Source organism: Eretmochelys imbricata, chromosome 1, assembly GCF_965152235.1.
Source record: "Eretmochelys imbricata isolate rEreImb1 chromosome 1, rEreImb1.hap1, whole genome shotgun sequence".
Lineage (NCBI taxonomy): Eukaryota > Metazoa > Chordata > Testudines > Cheloniidae > Eretmochelys > Eretmochelys imbricata.
In genome coordinates, this window is record NC_135572.1 from 306,170,579 (window position 1) to 306,189,150 (window position 18,572).

At 40.4% G+C, this 18,572-nt stretch overlaps 1 protein-coding gene across 1 annotated transcript in view; it reads right to left on the reverse strand.

The window, feature by feature from the left end:
* Positions 1-18,572, reverse strand: part of CNTN1 (contactin 1) — a 200,243-nt gene that overhangs the window by 105,257 nt on the left and 76,414 nt on the right. Inside the window, 2 exon segments of the mRNA XM_077807776.1 lie at positions 10,861-11,036; positions 14,408-14,535. Coding sequence (XP_077663902.1) covers positions 10,861-11,036; positions 14,408-14,535 — 304 coding nt within the window.

Here is an 18,572-nt window from a genome sequence, read left to right on the forward strand (position 1 = left end):
CAAATGAGATTATGGGGCCCGTTTTCTGCTCTATGTAGGAGGAGAGCTCTGGTAAGTGAACTTTTTGAGTTGATACTGCTCAGTTATATGAGGTAGAGCTGTCCTTTGCTTTGTATATTCTATATTAATATGAATGTATATTCCATAAGCATATCACAGGGAGAATATATCCCTTTATTTTCAGCATGGGTAGCTATTTAAGAATACTTTTGCTAATAAAAATATTTTAATATTTCTCTAGATAGTGGATATTAATTTTTTAAGTCTAACAACAGTAAACTCTTCAGTCTTTAAATATACATGGTAAAAAACAATTCAGAAACTAAATGTTGAATCATCAGAGGCACTGAGAGAGCTTGAAGCGCTAAATTTCCATAGTTATTTCTTTAGGATATTGAAAGAATATGGTAGTGTTGAACTACACAATCAAATAACTAGGCAAACAAACACAAAGTTGAACAATGTTCAGTTTAGGAGAACCCTGAAAGTGAACTGTTAATGTAGAAACTATTTGAAAAGAACATGCACTAACATTTAAATACATATTGTTTCATTTTAGAGAGCAATGTCATAATTCGTCATGTGAGATGAAAACAACGGTGACAAGTTTTCTTCTGAAAAACGAGCTGTAGAGCTAATGAAATGCAAATTAGTTCTGTCTTCAGCAACTGATGGCACTACCAAAGCTTCCAGCTCAAGACAAAAGATTTATTCAGCTATTTACATACATTTTATCATGTCATTATGTGTTTATGACAACAATAGTAGCATTATATCAGCAACTGAAGGATGCTATTAGGTTTCAGCATTTTGATTTGCATTCTCACCATACATTAATAGCTCTATTATTTGAAAGATCTATGTAGCTCCTTAAGCTACAGGAAATTGCGGTCCATATAACAATTGTAATGTTACTAATGGAATATTTATCCTTTTATGTTTATGAAAAGTTGCATGGCAAAAAGTGATTCTACCAGTTCCACAAAGTAGATTTGGTTAGAGGCTGTTTAAAGCCCCAATTACTACTGAACTGGAAATCTTATGCAAAGCTGCCACCTGGTGGCTGGAAGAAGAACTGCAATATGGATCCAGCAAAGCTAGGTAAAGAGCAAAAACTCTCAGGTACAAGCACGCATAAAAGCAGCATAAAAAGCATGAATGTAACAAATGAAATAAACAGATGAAATGGCAGGAATATATATTTCTGTTATAAGTAATTAATTACACTTGGATATAAAATGAAGAATCAAACTCATGATGGGCATTTCATATACAATATTCTAGGCAAAAACTTGTATGAAACACCAAGAATTTTTAGGAACACCACAACATTATTCCTGATTATTAAATATAACCACAAATCCAGACCCCAAACAATTACTTAAATACAAACCTCAGATCCAGACAGAAAGGGATAGACTCATAGACTTTATGGCCAGAAGGGACCATCATGATCACCTAGTCAACCTCCTGCACATTGCACCTTGCTCACCTACTCCTGTAATAGATTCATAACCTCTGACTGTGTTACTGAAGTCATCAAATCATGATTTAAAGACTTCAGGTTATGGAGAATCCACCAATTACACTAGTTTAAAATTGCAAGTGACCCTTACCCCTTCCTGCAGAGGAAGGCGAACCCCCCCCCCCCCCAGGGTCTCTGCTAATCTGACCTGAGGAAAATTCCTTCCTGACCTCAAATATAGTGATCAGTTAAGTCCTGAGCATGTGGGTAAGACTCAGCAGCTAGACACCTGGGAAAGAATTCTCTGTAGTGTGACAAAGCTCTGTCCTTGCCTCTGTGGGTCCTGCGTTTCCTGGCGGATTTTGCTAGCCTCAGAGGCTCACTGTGACTCTCCACATAACCCTTCTTTCTCTAGAGATAAGGGTCACAGTCTACTGAGCTATTTTCATCATAAGCCAGCGAGGGAGGTGAGGAGAAGTTATTCTTCCTTGCACAGTCTCTGTTGTCTCCCAGTTTCAGTGATTAATCAGGGGGCAAAGGTGCGGGGGGGAGCCCGGGCCCACCCTCTCCTCTGGGCTCCAGCCCAGGGACCCTAATAGTATCAGCTATGGTAGCTGACCTTTTAGAAACATGACATGTAGAATTCCCTGGGCTACTGCCCCCACAGCAGCCCTCGCTTCCTCAAGCTCCACTTCACCCTTACCTCAGGGCCTCCTTCCTTGTGCCTAATATGTTGTGTACTACTCAGCCTCTCCAACAGCGCAACTTCCTCCCACAGCTCCTGACATGACTGACTGGGAGGCTTTTAACTAGTTTCAGCCAGCCCCTGATTGGCTTCAGGTGTCCCAATCAACCTAGCATTCTCCCTGCCTTCTGGAAAGTTCTTAACTGGCCCCAGGTGTCTTAATTGACCGGGAGCAGCTGCCATTTCACTTAACCTGGTACCAGGGATTTGTTTAGCCTGGAGCTAATATATCTATCTCCCACTACTTTTCTATAGCCATCTGGCCTTGCCCCATCACAGTAGTAACTCAGAGCCCTCCTCATCTAGTGTCCCATCTCCGGTCATTGGAGATATTTGCTGCTAGCAGTCGCAGATCAGCTACATGCCATTGTAGGCAGTCTTATGATAACATCCCCTCCATAAACTTATTGAGTTCAGTCTTGAAGCCAGTTAGGTTTTTTGCCCCTACTGCTCTCTTTGGAAGGCTGTCCCAGAACTTCACTCCTCTGATAGTTAGAAACATTCACCTAATTTCACCCCTAAACTTGTTGATGGCCAGTTTATATCCATTTGTTCTGTGTTAACACTGACAGAACTTTAAATAACTCCTCGCCCTTCCTGGTATTTTTCCCTCTGATGTATTTATAGAAAGCAATCATATCTTCCCTCAGCCTTCTTTTGGTGAGGCTAAACAAGCCAAGCTCTTTGAGTCTCCTCTCATAAGGTAGATTTTCCACTCCTCTGAAAATGCTAGTAGCCCTTCTCTGAACCTGTTCCAATTTGAATTAACCTTTCTTAGACACGGGAGACCAGAATTTCACTCTGTATTCCAGATGAGGTGTCACAAGTGCCTTGTATAATGATACTAACACTTCCCTGTCTCTACCAGAAATACCTCATTTGATGCATTTTAGGATCGCATTAGCCTTTTTCACAGCCACTTCACATTGGTGGCTCATAGTCATCCTGTGATCAACCAATAGACCCAGATCTTCCTCCTCATACCTTCCAACTAATAAATCTCCAGCTTATAGAAAAAATATTGTTGTTAGTCCATAAATACATGACCTTGCACTTTGCACTATTACATTTAATCCCATTTCTATTACTCCGGTTTTCAAGGTCATCCAGATCTTCCTGTATGATATTTTGGTCCTCCTCTGTATTGGCAATACCTCCCAACTTTGTGTCATCTGCAAATTTTATTAGCACACTCCCACTTTTTGTGCAATGGTCATTAATAAAAATGTTAAACAAGACTGGTCCCATAACCAATCCTGGAGGAACTCCACTAGTAATCTCCCTCCAGCCTGACCGTTCACCTTTCAGTACGACCCATTGAGATCTTCCCTTTAACCATTTTCTTATCCTCTTTACAATTCTCATATTTGTTAAATAGGAGAAGATGTGGATTAATAATTTCCCACGTGGAACTGTATCAAATGCCTTACTGAAATCCAGGTAGATTAGAGCTACTGCATTTCCTTTGTCTAAAAAATCAGTTATCTTCTCAAAGAAGGAGATAGTTTGGTCTGGCACGATCTACCTTTTGTAAAACCACGTTGCATTTTATCCTAGTTACTGTTTATCTCTATGTTCTTAACTACTTTCTCTTTCAAAATTTGTTCCAAGACCTTGCATACAATTGAAGTCAAACTAACAGGCCTGTACTTTCCTGGGTCACTTTTATTCCCTTTCTTAAAAATAGGTATTATATTAGCAATTCTCCAGTCATAGATTATGATCCCTAAGTTTACAGACTCATTAAAAATCCTTGCTATTGGGCTTGCAATTTCATGTGCCAGTTTCTTTAATATTCCTGGACAGAGATTATCCAGGCCCCACGATTTAGTCCCATTAAGCTGTTTGAGTTTGACTTTCATGTTGGATGTGATAATTTCTATTTCCATATCCTTGTTATCCTTATTAGCCACTGTGGCACTGTGCTTAAACTCTTCATTAGCCTCATTAAAAACTGAGGCAAAGTATTTGTTTAGGAGTTGGGCCATACCTAGATTATCTTTAATCTCTGCTTCATATGGCAGTCTCACTTCTTGTTTCCTTGTTTTCTTTTTTTATTTATATAGCTATAGAATCTTTTACTACTGGTTTTAATTCCCTTTGCAAGGTCCAACTCTGCTTGGCCTTTGGCAGTTCTCACTTTTTCCTTACACTTTCTGACTTCCAAGAAGTAGCTTTCCTTGCTGATCCCTCCCATCTTCCATTCCTTGTAGGCTTTCTGCTTTCTCTTAATCACCCATTTGAGATGCTTGCTTATCCAGCTTGGTCTGCAACTCTTCCCTATGAATCTTTTCCCCTTGCTTGGGATGCAGGCTTTAGATAGTTTCTGCAACTTTGAGTTACATAATTCCAAGCTTCCTCCACACTCAGTTCCTTGATTTCTTCAGTCTAGTCCACTTCCCTAACTAATTTCCTTAATTTTTTAAAGGTTTCAGAGTAACAGCCGTGTTAGTCTGTATTTGCAAAAAGAAAAGGAGTACTTGTGGTACCTTAGAGACTAACCAATTTATTTGAGTATAAGCTTTCGTGAGCTACAGCTCACTTCATCGCATCCGATGAAGTGAGCTGTAGCTCACGAAAGCTTATGCTCAAATAAATTGGTTAGTCTCAAAGGTGCCACAAGTACTCCTTTTCTTTTTTTAATTTTTTAAAGTTTACCTTTTTCAAATCAAGGACTCTAGCTTCAGATCTATTTTTGTTTATCCATCCATTTAGTTTAAACTGAATTAGCTCATGAGCACCTGAACCAAGGTCGTCCCCTACAATTAGTTCTATGAGGCCCCCATTACTCACCAATCCCAAATCTAAAATGGCATCACCTCTTGTTGATTCAGTGACTATTTGGTGAAGAAATCTGTCAGCTAACACATCCAGGAAAATCTAGGCCCTACTATTATAAGTGGAACTTTTCCTCCAATCTATATCTGGGAAGTTAAATTCTCACGCCATCACAGAATAATCACACAATTGTCAGTAGTATTTATTTCATTAAAAATATTGAAGAGGTCTCTATCCATATCTAAATTAAAACCTGGCAGTCTGTAGTATAACTCAAGCACTATCACAGGGGAACCTCTAATAGCTTCCTTCCTCAAAGTGATTTTGACCCAAACAGACTCTGTCTGTTCCATTCCATCACTTCTAATTTCTTTACAGTCTACCTCATCATTATGCTACTCCACCACAATGCTCTCCACCCCTTTTATATTTATTTTGGTCTTCCCTGAACAGCACATCTCTTTAATACCCGTACTCCTGTCATTAGAATCAGGTGCGGAGATTACATGAGCATCTCCCAACCATCTGCCCCAAGTTCCTATTTTAAAGCTCTTTTAATCAATTGTGCCAACCTCCATTCCAGAAGTCTTATTTTCCTCCTTACTCAGGAGGAGTTTATTCCATGAGAACAGTCATTCTGTCCATGAATGCCTCCTCTCCATTAACTTTTTCCCCTCTTCCTATAGAACTAGCCACTCTTCTCTTCTTCCTTTCCCTCCACCTTCTGTTATTGCCTGCTGTGCCCCTTCTTCATTTTCCAACTTAGCAAACCTACTCCTGAGCTCTGTTTCTCCTTCACTAGCTGGTCTTTCCCTCTGCCTGGTTCTCATAGTCACATGCTTCCACTAGCCACTTTCCTCACAGTTCTTCAGTCCAGCTTGCATCTGCAAGTCTTGACTTTTTCTTTCAGCCTCCCCTTGCCTTCCTTCCATTATCTGCTCAAATCCCCTTCAAAACTCAACCACCGTTTCCACTTGCATCTCCAAACCTCTTCTCTTCCATCAGGTCCATCATGCGGCACTTCATACAAATGAAACTCTTTTCAGGTACCCATGTTACCTGGGGTTTTCAGAACCCAAAACAGTGGTAACTTAACTGTTTCAGTCCAAGTGGTGTCAGGAATAAATCAATAGGAACATAGCAATTCTGTCTAATAAATGATTAATACAAGTAGGCATGCTCTTATCTAAAACTACTGTTTATTAGATTTAAGCACACACAGATATAAGCAATAGGTTTAGGACATCCCAGATATACATACCCACAGTCTGAGATTGTTTTGAGTAATCACCAGCCAGATTTCCAGGGCCCTTCCTTCCATCCAGGGAGTTTACTCTGATGTGGAGTTTAGATGTCAACTCCTTTCTTGAAGAAAAGCTCCATCGGGCTGCTCTGAGGTATTTACGTTTACCTATTGTTTTATAGCTATCGCTAACAAAACACATATCCTCTAGTGGCTCCTGGTGGATCAGCACAACCACCTCTATGGGGTTACTAATTCTCCTAATTTCAACAAAATACTCATTAGCTCAAAATATTTCTAGTATTTATAGCCATAACAATAATATGTCAGGAGCACCTAAAAACAAGGCTGTTATTCATTCACTTTAACTCCATAACCTTCTGTCCCATCCTCCCATTCTGATTAACATATAAAATGGCTGACTTCAGTACTGTCAAGTTCTGGGGTACAAGCAGGAATGTCAAATTCCGGGGCAACACCTGCTCCAGGATAATGTACATCCTGCAGCTTCCACATACAGTCATCATCACTGTCTCTTCCATTCCTTGGGTCACTTCCACTGCTTCCCCTGTATCTGTCATAGCCTTCCTGCCTGAACTCCTGCCAAGGAAAAACAAACCAATCAAACCAAACACCACATACTTTCTCCTCCAACAGAACTCCTACTCAAACTTTGCTTGCTCCTGTTAGATCCTGACCTTGAGTAGAGGCATGGTAGGCCCTTCTGCCACCATCCCAGCCCCTTTCTGTGCTAACTGCAAAGGATTGAGCAAATGGTGGAAGGGGGTCAAAGAGTATCTGCAACAAAACTAGCTAAGTTAGTTAAGAGTAGGAAAATTCATATGAAGTAGATGTTTCTGCTCCAGAAGAGTGGTAGGGTGGGATTCTCCACTGCTTTGTTCAGTCATTTACATCTTGTGTAGAGCGAGTGCAAAAAATGCCACCAAAATCGGAATGGTGTTGTGCCCTTGCTGCACAGATATATACAGCTACAGAGAAGCAGGTCCAGAGATCATCTCCTGAATGGCACGGTGGGGTGGATGGCTGTTTTGAGGACTTGGCACCCTCAGGACTTGCACAAATACTCTTAGTGGGTTGCTTGCCAAGGGGAAGTGGGCCACAGTATGTTCTTCCTGAAGTACTTTGCTAGAATTCTTCAGAAACATCCTCAGTATCAGGATGGGACATTAAAATTAATTTCCTTAAAAACTGAATTTCCCTATAGTGGTACTATAACAAGAAAAATATTGTACCACATAAATAGCCACGGGTATTTGTAAAGTTATAGCTCTTGTTGAATATATGTTTTTTGAGTAAAAATCCTAGGATCTGCACATGGCCAACAGATTGACAAAGTTAACCCATTGCATAAAGCCATTTTATATTTTTTTCCCTCTGGTGTTACTCGGGCTAAGGTGGGGAAAACCTCATGTCAATGAATTTTCTTCCTTACGACACACCAAAGCACTTGCTTGATTTATCCACACTTTCAATCCCAGTCTGCGGTTTAGTGGTACATATCTGAGCCCAAGCCTAAATAACTTCTCTAAATGACTGCAGTCAGGGGACTAAACTCAAGGACCAAGACAAAAAATTAGGTGTGCTTTTACTTTGCTCTCTTACAAGGCAGAGGTTGTTTTTTTTCTGTCTAAACAGAGGGCTTTCTTCTTCATATTTTCCCAGTTCTTGTATTTTTTAAGGAAGGGTTTGACAGACACTAAGACTTCATTCCTGCTGTTATCTAAGAGAAGAGCTGTCAGCAAGCTGTAATTTCAGGCTTCTGCAAAGTACTCTATATGCACTGAACAGTGCAGAAGTGCAAATTTAAATACACATCAATGAAGCAATCCTCAGATGAAAACTTGGAAAATATCATTTTCTTTGGATGGCAATGAGGTAGATCTACATGTCTCATAATTCCTGTAAAGTACATTTCTAGAGTTGTTTAGTATGCTGCTACTGGAGTTTCGATAGACACAGATTTCTGTAAGGTACTTTGCAGGAACCTTAAGATTTTGAGCTTCAGTGCCCTTAAACTGGCATTAGAACACTATTCTGCCAGTCAGACAAAGAAAGTCCACACAGACTCTCATTGAAAGATACTAATAGGGCTTCTAGAGACCTTCACAATAAATTAATCTAGCAGCAGTAGAGCTTGTCAGCTTGGCCGTAGAGCTTGTCAGCAGGAGAGCTTGACATTTAAAAAAAAAGATTTTGTTCTGAATCACAAAATTTTGATTCAGGACCATTAAAACATTTCATTTTGACAGTGTTGAAGTGTTTTGTTTTGACTCTTGATTTCATTATTAAATATATAGGTTACATATATACTCAGTATTAAATATATAGAAATTTAACATAAAATTAATATTTTAATATAATACACAAGTCTATATAAAATTAATTGAAACATTTGACATTTTCCTATTGAAAAATTGGTCAAAATCGACACATTCCCATGAAATACCTCAATTGCGATTATTTTTTGTATTTTTTGACAGAAAAATGTCCTGTCAAAAACATTTCAACTAGCTCTAAACAGCAGTTGGGACTGGCTAATTTGGTCTTGTGGGACTGCTTATATTATGCATGTGGGACTGCTGATATCATATGCATGCTCCTAGGCAGAATGTTTCATTTTTTATGTTTATGATTACAGCCCCATGATAACTATTGTGACTATGCAAATCTTATTTTTAGTTCTGCTTCAGATTTGTAAAATATTTTTAATTTACTTTTTTTTGTAGCTATTAGGACTGATATTTAAAAAAGAGAGTGCGGAAGAAGGAACCCAACTGGCTATCACCAAATCAGACAACTTTGCAGGTATAGGAATCAGAAAGACTCCATGGAATGGAAAGTTAAAATGTAGGTAATATTGTAGGTGGAGCTTAGCGTGTGACCTACCACTGTTGAGGCCTAACGGGTTCATGCACAGCCTACCGTAAAGGCCCTTCTCCCCATATAATACCACAACAATTGTGCTCAGCAGATATACTTGAGTTAACATTCCTCTGGTTTAAAAGGGAGGAGAGTGGTGGCAAGTCTTTCTCTGTGATAGGTGCTTAATTCTGGAGCTTGCCTCCCAGACCTATAACCTTCACCAGGGTGGGTTAATCCATAGGCATGATGCAAAATCCACTGTTTTTCTTGGGATTTCAATAAGAGGGTGGGTTGAAGATTAAGAATGGCTGGATGTGGGGACAATTATTTTATTGATATTTATTCTGGGCTAATATTTTTTCAGTTTGTATAGTCTGGGTTGGATAATTTGTTTGTATTTAGTATTTATTGTTGTGTGTTTTTATACAATTTAAATTTGGTCCAAGCACAGAGCTATGAGATGGAGGCTTTCCGCAAAAGGAAATAAATATATGCAGTGTATGACCTTCATGTGTTGCAGATAGTTTGCTAAAACATGACATCATGGGACACACTGAACCAGAGAAGATTTATGCCCAAGACAAAAATTTTGCCAGAGAAATGGCCTAGCAGATGGAATGGGATAACCCCACATGCTCATTAACAATATCTGGGATGCCTCTTTATGTGTGCCAAAATGAGTGACTTTGAATTAGCTTGTTTAGTCTTAAAAGAAACTTAGGACTGAGTGCTTATTGAATTTTTTTCTCCTACTCACCATCCTGTGCAAGAGCCTGAAAATGCTCATTAGAAGAGCACAGACAGGTATAAGGAATACACATATATAAGAACATAAGAATGGCCATACTGTGTCAGACCAATGGTCCATCTAGCCCAGTATCCTGTCTTCCGACAACCGCCCGTGCCAGATGCTTTAGAGGGAATGACAGAAGAAGGCAATTATCAAGTGATCCATCCCCTGTCATCCAGCTTCTGGAAGACAAATATCTTTCCCTTTGAAGATTATTTGTGCTATGTTTGGTGCCAGCCTACCTCTTCACTATCTGTATTCACTATCTATCATTTATTATTCCTTGTTCTTTCATTTTAAATGTTTAAGTCAGCCATTTAGAAATGACACTATGGACCAGACTGCAAATCCCTTATTCACACTAGTGAAAATTATTCACAAAAGTACTCCTATTGAAGACTAGAGGAAAACTTGTGGGGAGTGACGGGCTTACACAGTTTGGACCTTTGAGACTCACACTGCATGTATAGCACATAGTTAAGAGTCAAAGTGATCCATTTGACACAGCACACTGGCTGCAATTCATTCATTCAAACTATTCAAATGCATTCAAATAAGTCAGCAGAGGTTTGTGAACTATTCACAAACAGAAAAAGAGAGTAGCATTTGTCAGACAATTTATTAATCAGAATCAACGAGCTCTAGTTTGGTGATTGGGATTCCACAAAAGCCTTTAAAGTGAAAAATGGGAACCGCTAAAGAAAAAGGTTAGGAGAACATATGAATTTTTACAAACAACCTCTTCACTTCTCCATTATGAAGTAACCAATGAACTGTAAATAACATTTACAGGCCTTGATCCTTGTTTTATAATTTTAGGCCTCTTTAGATAGGTGATTCCAGACGCATTTTCCTGGGTATGAACCAATAAACTAGAATATACAGAAAACACCATGTGTTTCATGATACTGAAAACCAGAGTTTAGCGTACCAAATGAGGGTCTGCAGAATCTTACCATAACACTCCTTTCGTAATGATCATGCTCTTTTTCAAAATCTATCATGTAGCCATTTAGAGACCAAATAAAGGTCAGATCTAACGTAGTATCATAGGACGCAATACACTGCATGGTGGCATTCTCTCCAACTGTGACATCAACATTAGTTGGTGCTAAGGTAATCTTTGTAGCTTCTGTGAAGTTAAAAGAAAATGTGGAAAATTCTAATAAACAAGTGAATATACAGATGCAAATCTAGCTGTTTGATTATACATGAAAAGAACAAACTCATTTACATGTTATTTATGCAACTACATTTCAAAGGGGAACACTAATTTCGAACAGAGGGGTGCTATACTAAGAAAAGTGACAACACCCTTACAACTGAAATGCCTTGCCTTTTGTTTGCTCATTCTCTGATAATACATATTTTAGCCTCTTGACCATGATGACTATAACCAGCTATGCTGAGTTAGTTTTTTTCACAGACTATTTCATGTGTAGAAGACAAATGATCCATTTTGCATGACCCATTGTGTATTTTTTTGTTCATAATAATCCTGGCTTTATTAAAAAATATATATCCTTAAAGAATGGGGAGCTCTGCTCAGTGCTCTCATTTCCATTACTCCACCCTAATTCTAATATGTCTATTGAGAAATAATGTTTAATTATGCATATAGCTATGATGAGAAGGGACAGAAAAGAATAGAAGAAAAGAATAAAAATATGTATAATCAGAGCTTACTATAATCAAGAAAAGAAGAAGAGCAGGAGACTCCATGAAATCCCTCAGGGATCTTGTTATACAGATCTAATTTAGCTGACACATGCTTTGATACCAAAGAGCTTAGCGTTACAGAAGGGAATGGTATTCTAACCATGTGTGTGTACATTTGGTAGCTGATTTTACAACTGTTGCTGGTTTTATATTGTAGAGTCTTCTATCAACCTAGAGCAGGGGTGGGCAAACCCTTTGGCCCGAGGGCCACATCTGGGTGGAGAAATTGCATGCAGGGCCATGAATATAGAGCTGGGGCAGGGGGCTGGGGTGCAGGAGGGAGTGCAGGGTGTGGGAGGGGGTGCAGTGTGCAGGAAGAGGCTCAGGGCAGGGGGTTGGGGTGTAGGAAGAGTGTGGTGTGTGGCAGGGGGCTCAGGGCAGGTGGGTGAGGGCTCAGGACAGGGAGCTGTGGTGCAGGACGGGTGCAGCAGGGGCTCAAGGCAGGGGGTTGGGGTGCGGGCTACAGGAGGCGTTTGAAGTGTGGGCTCTGGCCTGGTGCCGTTTACCTTGAGCCGCTCCGGGGTGGCAGTGGGATTAAGGCAGGCTCCCTGCCTGACCTGGCCCCACGCCGCTCCCAGAAATGGCCAGCATGTATAGCAGTGGCTCCTTGGAGTAGGGTGGGGCAGGCGGCTCTGCTGCGTGCTGCCCTCGCCTGTGGTACCACCCCTGTAGCTCCCATTGGCCACAGTTCCCGTTCCTGGACAATGGGAGCTGCGGGAGCAGTGCCTGCAGGTTAGAGCAGCACACGGAGCCCTCTCTCCCCCGCCCAGGGGCCACAGGGACATGGGTGCCGGCCACTTCCTGGAGTGGTGCGGGGCCAGGGCAGGCAGGGAGCCTGCCTTAGCCCAGCTGAGCCAAGGGGCTGGCAATCCCACGGGCCGGACTGAAAGCCCTGATGGGCCGGTTCTGGCCCATGGGCCGTAGTTTGCCTTCCCCTGACCGAGAGGTATTCTAGAGTATGTCTGCACTGCACTCTTCTTTCAGCGGCGCGTCGTCTACATACACATGTAGGCCCCTAGCACAGGTATAAATAACAGCATAGACCAGGAGGCATGGCTTAGGCGAGTAAAGACATGCCTGAAGGGTGTGGAAAGGTACACAAGTACATATCCTGCACGGCGCTCTACTTGCCCAAGCTGTGCCTCCCATCTACAGTACTATTTTTAGCAGTGTGGTACCCTGCTGCCTCACTGCTGGCTCTGCTGGAGCTTTCCACGACCACAGGAAAAGACTCCGATAGCAGCGGAAGTCTCTGGCAGGGAGGAGGTAGTGGAGAAAGACTCCAGCAGCTTCCCCACCACTGTGAAAAACTCCAGCAATGGGGAAAGACTCTGGCAGTGGGGAGGCGGCAGGCAAAGACTCAGGCTTTCCCTGCTGTCTGCCCCCTGCCAGAGCCTGTCCTCACCAAAGTGAAAATCTCTGGCAGTGGAGAGCGGCTGAAACCTTTCTGCACTGGCTCCCCACTGCCAGAGCCTTTCACTGACATGTGTAGTTACACCCATCGTGTAGACACAGTGCTAGAGGAAATTCTCACGTATCCACGACAGAAACCAAGTTTTGAAATCTGCCCTCTAGCCTTTCACTGTTTCTGTTGGTTAAAGTTGCAATGCAAAGGACATGCTCCGTCATTAGTTTTCCCTGCTTAGATGAACTAAGTCAGAGCCCTCAGCTACAAAAAGAAATGGTTTATGTTTAGTTTATAAACACATATGGTTTAAATGTTTAACTGTGGAGATTTTTAAGTCAATTATTTTTTTATGATTCTAAAATGTATAGTATAATGTTAAAGGGGTTGAATATTTATTTACAAATGTTTCCAGAAAACTAAGAATGATGAATGTAGTGATTAAAAAACAAAGCTACAAAATACAAAGGAAAATAAATAATCATACTAGTTAAACAGACCTCGTGATTCAAAATAAATTCTTTACAATGTTTGAACCATCATTACACATGGTCCAGGGAAATAGTTACAAAAAATGCAGTCATATGTCCTCATGGATTCACACTTATGTTGCTAAGTTTATTTTGTGGCAGCATGCTGTTGAGCAAGACTGCCACATTCTGGCTGCAGGAAATGCTTTCTTTTCAAATACATTTAATACATAGGTGGTGTTCCAGAGGCCTGGCGGACAGAAGTGCTCATGAAGTGAACACTATGAACACTATCTCATGAACACTATCTTCCCTTCCTCCTCCCTTCAGTTATCTGACAGGGCTGTAAAAGATGTGATTAAGTATATCAGCATCTGATACCAGTACTGCAAAGTGTTACAGTGGCATGTTTATTTGGATGAATGATCCCACATTGCAAATTCAAATAAATGATTTATTTAATTGCACTGCTCACGACCCCGTGCTCTGAAAAAGAAACTGAGAGGAGCCAAGGAGGGGCAGGCAGGAGGATGGTCATGGACCCATCTCTCTGTGTGTTGGCCTGCAGTGTTGGGCTATTGCATGAGGGAGAGATATCAGCACCATCTGAATGAATGGATCAGATTATTGACCCTCCGGCGGAAGGAACAGCACTGGTGGAAGAACTGAGACACTTCCTTTCCTTTGCTCCTCCTGCAGCGGTGCAGTTGCATGCTTCCCCTATTTAGGGCTGTTGCTTAAAAGCCATAATCTATCTCTTAATGGGCAATTCAGTTCAATTCAGTTGGAAAGAAATAACATAAAATGGCTTGCGGGGAAAGTCTTAAAGGGAAATCCTATAAAGCAAAGCTTTATCATTTTAAATTGAAGCATGTTATGTGAAATGAACTCACAAAAATGGAGTTTTACCTGTGATTTCCAGAGTACCAGTACTGTTAGCTTTTCCTTGGTTATTTTCTGCAAAACATGTGTAGCTGCCTTGATCCAGCTTAGTGATATTAACAATTTCCAAGCTACCATCATCCCAAATAGATATCCTATTGAAAGCATGAAAAACATACCACAAGTTAAAATAGTTATTTGCATCAGAAAGAACAAAGTATTTCCAGTGGAAATCCCTAAATAAGTCAAAACAAAGATCATAAGGGTCTCTCAATGGCTGACATCTAACTATTGCTTTTATATATGCTCCAGTACCCCACCATGATTTAAACAGAGTTTAGTATGGTTAATGGGATCTGGAATAAAGCATACAATTTACATTTGAGGGGATTATTTTCACTTATTTACATTCTCTCAAATATTTTTTTCTTTTAGTTTTGTAAGTTTAATACTCAAATAAGCGCAAGACTAATTAGAGTGACTAAAACTAGGTGCTAAGGAAGGTATTCCAGTCAACATTAATGATATTTTGACTTATCACCTCCCTGCAATTTCACTTCCAGGTTTATTTTGAGCTGAGACTTCCAAAAGTACAAACTGTACAGACAAATGCTCACTATGGACTGGGATGAGACATCCAGTCTAAATTTCACTGAGGATATGAGCTAGGATTTGAACTTGCATCACCTGTGGTGAACCAATAGTGCACAAATCCAAGAAATCTCTGACATATTCCTTCAAAGCCCCTCACCTAGAAATCCCCTTTTTAAAAACAATATACCACTAATTATAGTCTCTCTCAAAGTAATATCATATTTTAACATCTAGATAAAATAATTAGAATTAGTTTGTAAATAAATTATTAAATAAATCTATGCTGTAGAAACCACCACAAGGCCTCAGTCCGGGATCGGGGCCCCACTGTGCCAGGCATTGAACAAGGGAGTGAAACAAAGGGAGTTTGGAACAGAGAGCTCACAATTGGACAGAAGAATAAATAAACAAATGGGGTTGGGTGGGAGCAGGTAGAGATTGGTATATTTACATAAATCAGGAGCCACAGGCAGTCACCAACCTAACCACTTCCAGGTGGCAGTGATTCATAAGCATCATGGCAGAGGTAGATTTTAAAGAGGGATTTAAGACAGGATAATTCAATGTAATCATTGATTGCTAAGGATCACTGGCAGCTTGCCTCCTGTGAAGATGAATTCTATTTCAGAAGACAAAATGTTCCCCTCACAGATATGGAAACCCATCTTTGAGCTTCTGTGCAGCTCCTAGAAGATTGAACGAACCATGTCTTTCTACTGATGGTATGTGGTAGAGCAGCTCAGATCATGTCAAGTGGACTCCACTAAATCTACTCAAGGAACTTGTTGAGGATCTGCCCCATGTATAGAATGGGACACTACTGGTATGTCTACACTGCAATAAAATACACGCTGCTGGCTTATGTCAGCTGACTCAGGCTCGCGGGGCTTGGACTGCAGGGCTATAAAATTGCAGTGTAGATATCTAGTTCCAGGAAGGTCCCAGAGTTCAGGCTCCAGCCAGCACCCAGATGTCTACATTGCAATTTTATAGCCTGAGCCCTGAGAGCCTGAGTCAGCTGCCATGGGCCAGCTACTGGTGTTTTACTGCAGTGTAGATATTTCCTACAAGGTTGATGGGCAGAAGGTGTTGGCATAATGACATCTATTTAATGGAGAGCAATATCCCTTGGGAAAAACCTAATATTTAAATAAAATTATTGGTTTTTCCACCAACAAACATGAAATAGCAATGGAGGACAAGCAAGAGCTATTATTTTTGATTCTGGTGGAATTTACTAACAGCTCCTCAAAACTGATTCCTTATGCACATTCTGATTTAACTCTTTTTTGCTATATGAAACAAGGCTAATGAATACTTTCAGTATTCCTTAAAATGCTATATATAAATTCATGGACATCCCTTGCTAATTTAACATTAATTACCTTCTATCCATGGGGTAGATTCCTACTTGCGGTGGGGTAACAGTCATGAATCATCCTCAGATTTTTACGCTTTGCAAATTAAAAATTTCTAAACTTTCTAAATGCTGTGTTTTAAACAGTTATAAGTTAGTGTTGAAAACTAAGCACCCCCTTTTAGGCTAACTCTGATATTTTAAATTAGTTTTTTGAGGGAGTTTATCTGCAGCCAGGGAAATTCTCTGAGTATTGGGTTTAAAGCTTTGAAAAACTCATTTAATATAGCATTTAAAAGGTGACTTCTATAGTGCATGGGATGTTTATAAATAAGCCACCTTTACATCGGCTAAGCTACTACATTGATTTGTTTTGGCAAAGGATGAGCTTAGGTAGCTTAGGCAACTATGACAAAAAGAAGAAACTGAAAAACATAGTGGCGTATATATTTAAATAAAATAAATTGGAGAAACATTACATTAAGCATTAAATCAATTTTAATTATACCTTGTGTAAGTAAAGATTTCTGAAAATAAAACCCTATATATGTTTGCCAATACATCTGTATGCTATATCAAATTAAGAATACAGGAAACCTTTGTAAATTACCATGAAACTATTAACATATAATTGGCATGCACCAGCAATATTGCCTCCGCTGTTTCACGGCATAGGAACTATGCATCTGAATCATAGACAACACTATAGTGAACCATAGTGGCAGTATAATCAGCATAGGGAACTTATAGTTAACTTGATTTTAAAACCTGAGAGTGTAAGAGGCCCTGAGTCCAGATTTACTGCTCCTGAGTGTACTGAAGAGTGGGGAGAAGGAAGGGCCATTGTGCATCTGCAGAGGATATACACTCAGAGTACATAAGCACATAAGAATGGCCATACTGGATCAGACCAATGGTCCATCTAGCTCAGTATCCTATCTTTCAACAGTGGCCAGTACCACATGCTTCAGACAGAATGAACAGAACAGGGCAATTATTATGTTATCCATCCCCTGTTGTCCAGTCCCAGCTTCTGGCAGTCAGAGCTTTAGGGACACCCAAACCATGGGGTTGTGTACCTGACCATACTGGCTAATAGCCATTGATGGATTGGGGGGAGGGATAGCTCAGTGGTTTGAGCATTGGCCTGCTAAACCCAGGGTTGTGAGTTTAGTCCTTGAGGGGGCCATTTAGGGATCTGGGGCAAAAATTGGGGATTGGCCCTGCTTTGAGCAGGGGGTTGGACTAGATGATCTCCTGAGATCTCATCCAACCCTGATATTCTATGATTCTATGACCTATCCTCCATGAACTTATCTAATTCTTTTTTGAACCCAGTTATCCCTTTGGCGTTCACAACATCCCCGGGCAACAAGTTCCACAGGTTCACTGTGTGTTGTGTGAAGAAGTACTTCCTTATGTTTATTTTAAACCTGCCACCTATTAATTTCGTTGAGTGATCTCCTAGTTCTTGTGTTATATGAATAGGTAAATAACACTTCCTTACTCATTTTTCTCCATACCATTACGATTTTAGACCTCTATCATATCCTCCCTTAGTTGTCTTTTTTTCTTTTTAATCTTTCCCTGCAGCAGGGAAAGGCTCAAGCTGTGGGAAGTTGACGGACCTTTTCCTAGACTCCGCTAGGCTCTGGCAGGGAGAGGCAGTGAGGAAACACTAGCGCCTTTTCCAACTGCCTCCCCGCACCAGAGTCTTTCACTGTGGCATGTAGCTTCACACCACAGTGTAGCTACTAACCACAGTATGGGTGCAGCCTGCTTTTACTGAGGAGTCTAGCTATACATACCCTACATGCTGCTACCAGTGGTAGGCAGTGTACCCTCAGAGAACTCCAGTTACTGGTAAGTAACTTTTCTTTCTCCTTCATGAATTGCCTCTGCATTTCAACACTGGAGAAGAATAGCAAGCAGGAACATAATAAAAATGGGAGAAGTGAAAGTTAAATAAAGATTAAAGCACTGCCAAACCCAGACCCAAAATTTCATGGCTAATGCTCAGTAAATGTACAAGCTGAACTGCAAGTTTACATGGAAGATTTATATGCAAAATGAGAATTAATGTTTTGAATTTTTCATTAAGAATGAAGAATAAAAATAAATAATTTAATTAAGAATGGTTCTTTGCTTCAATTTTGCTTCAAGAATTCACTAATCAATAAAAATCTATCGTAAAATTTGCACTCTAACTAAATTTGTATTTCAGCTGAATATATAGGTATC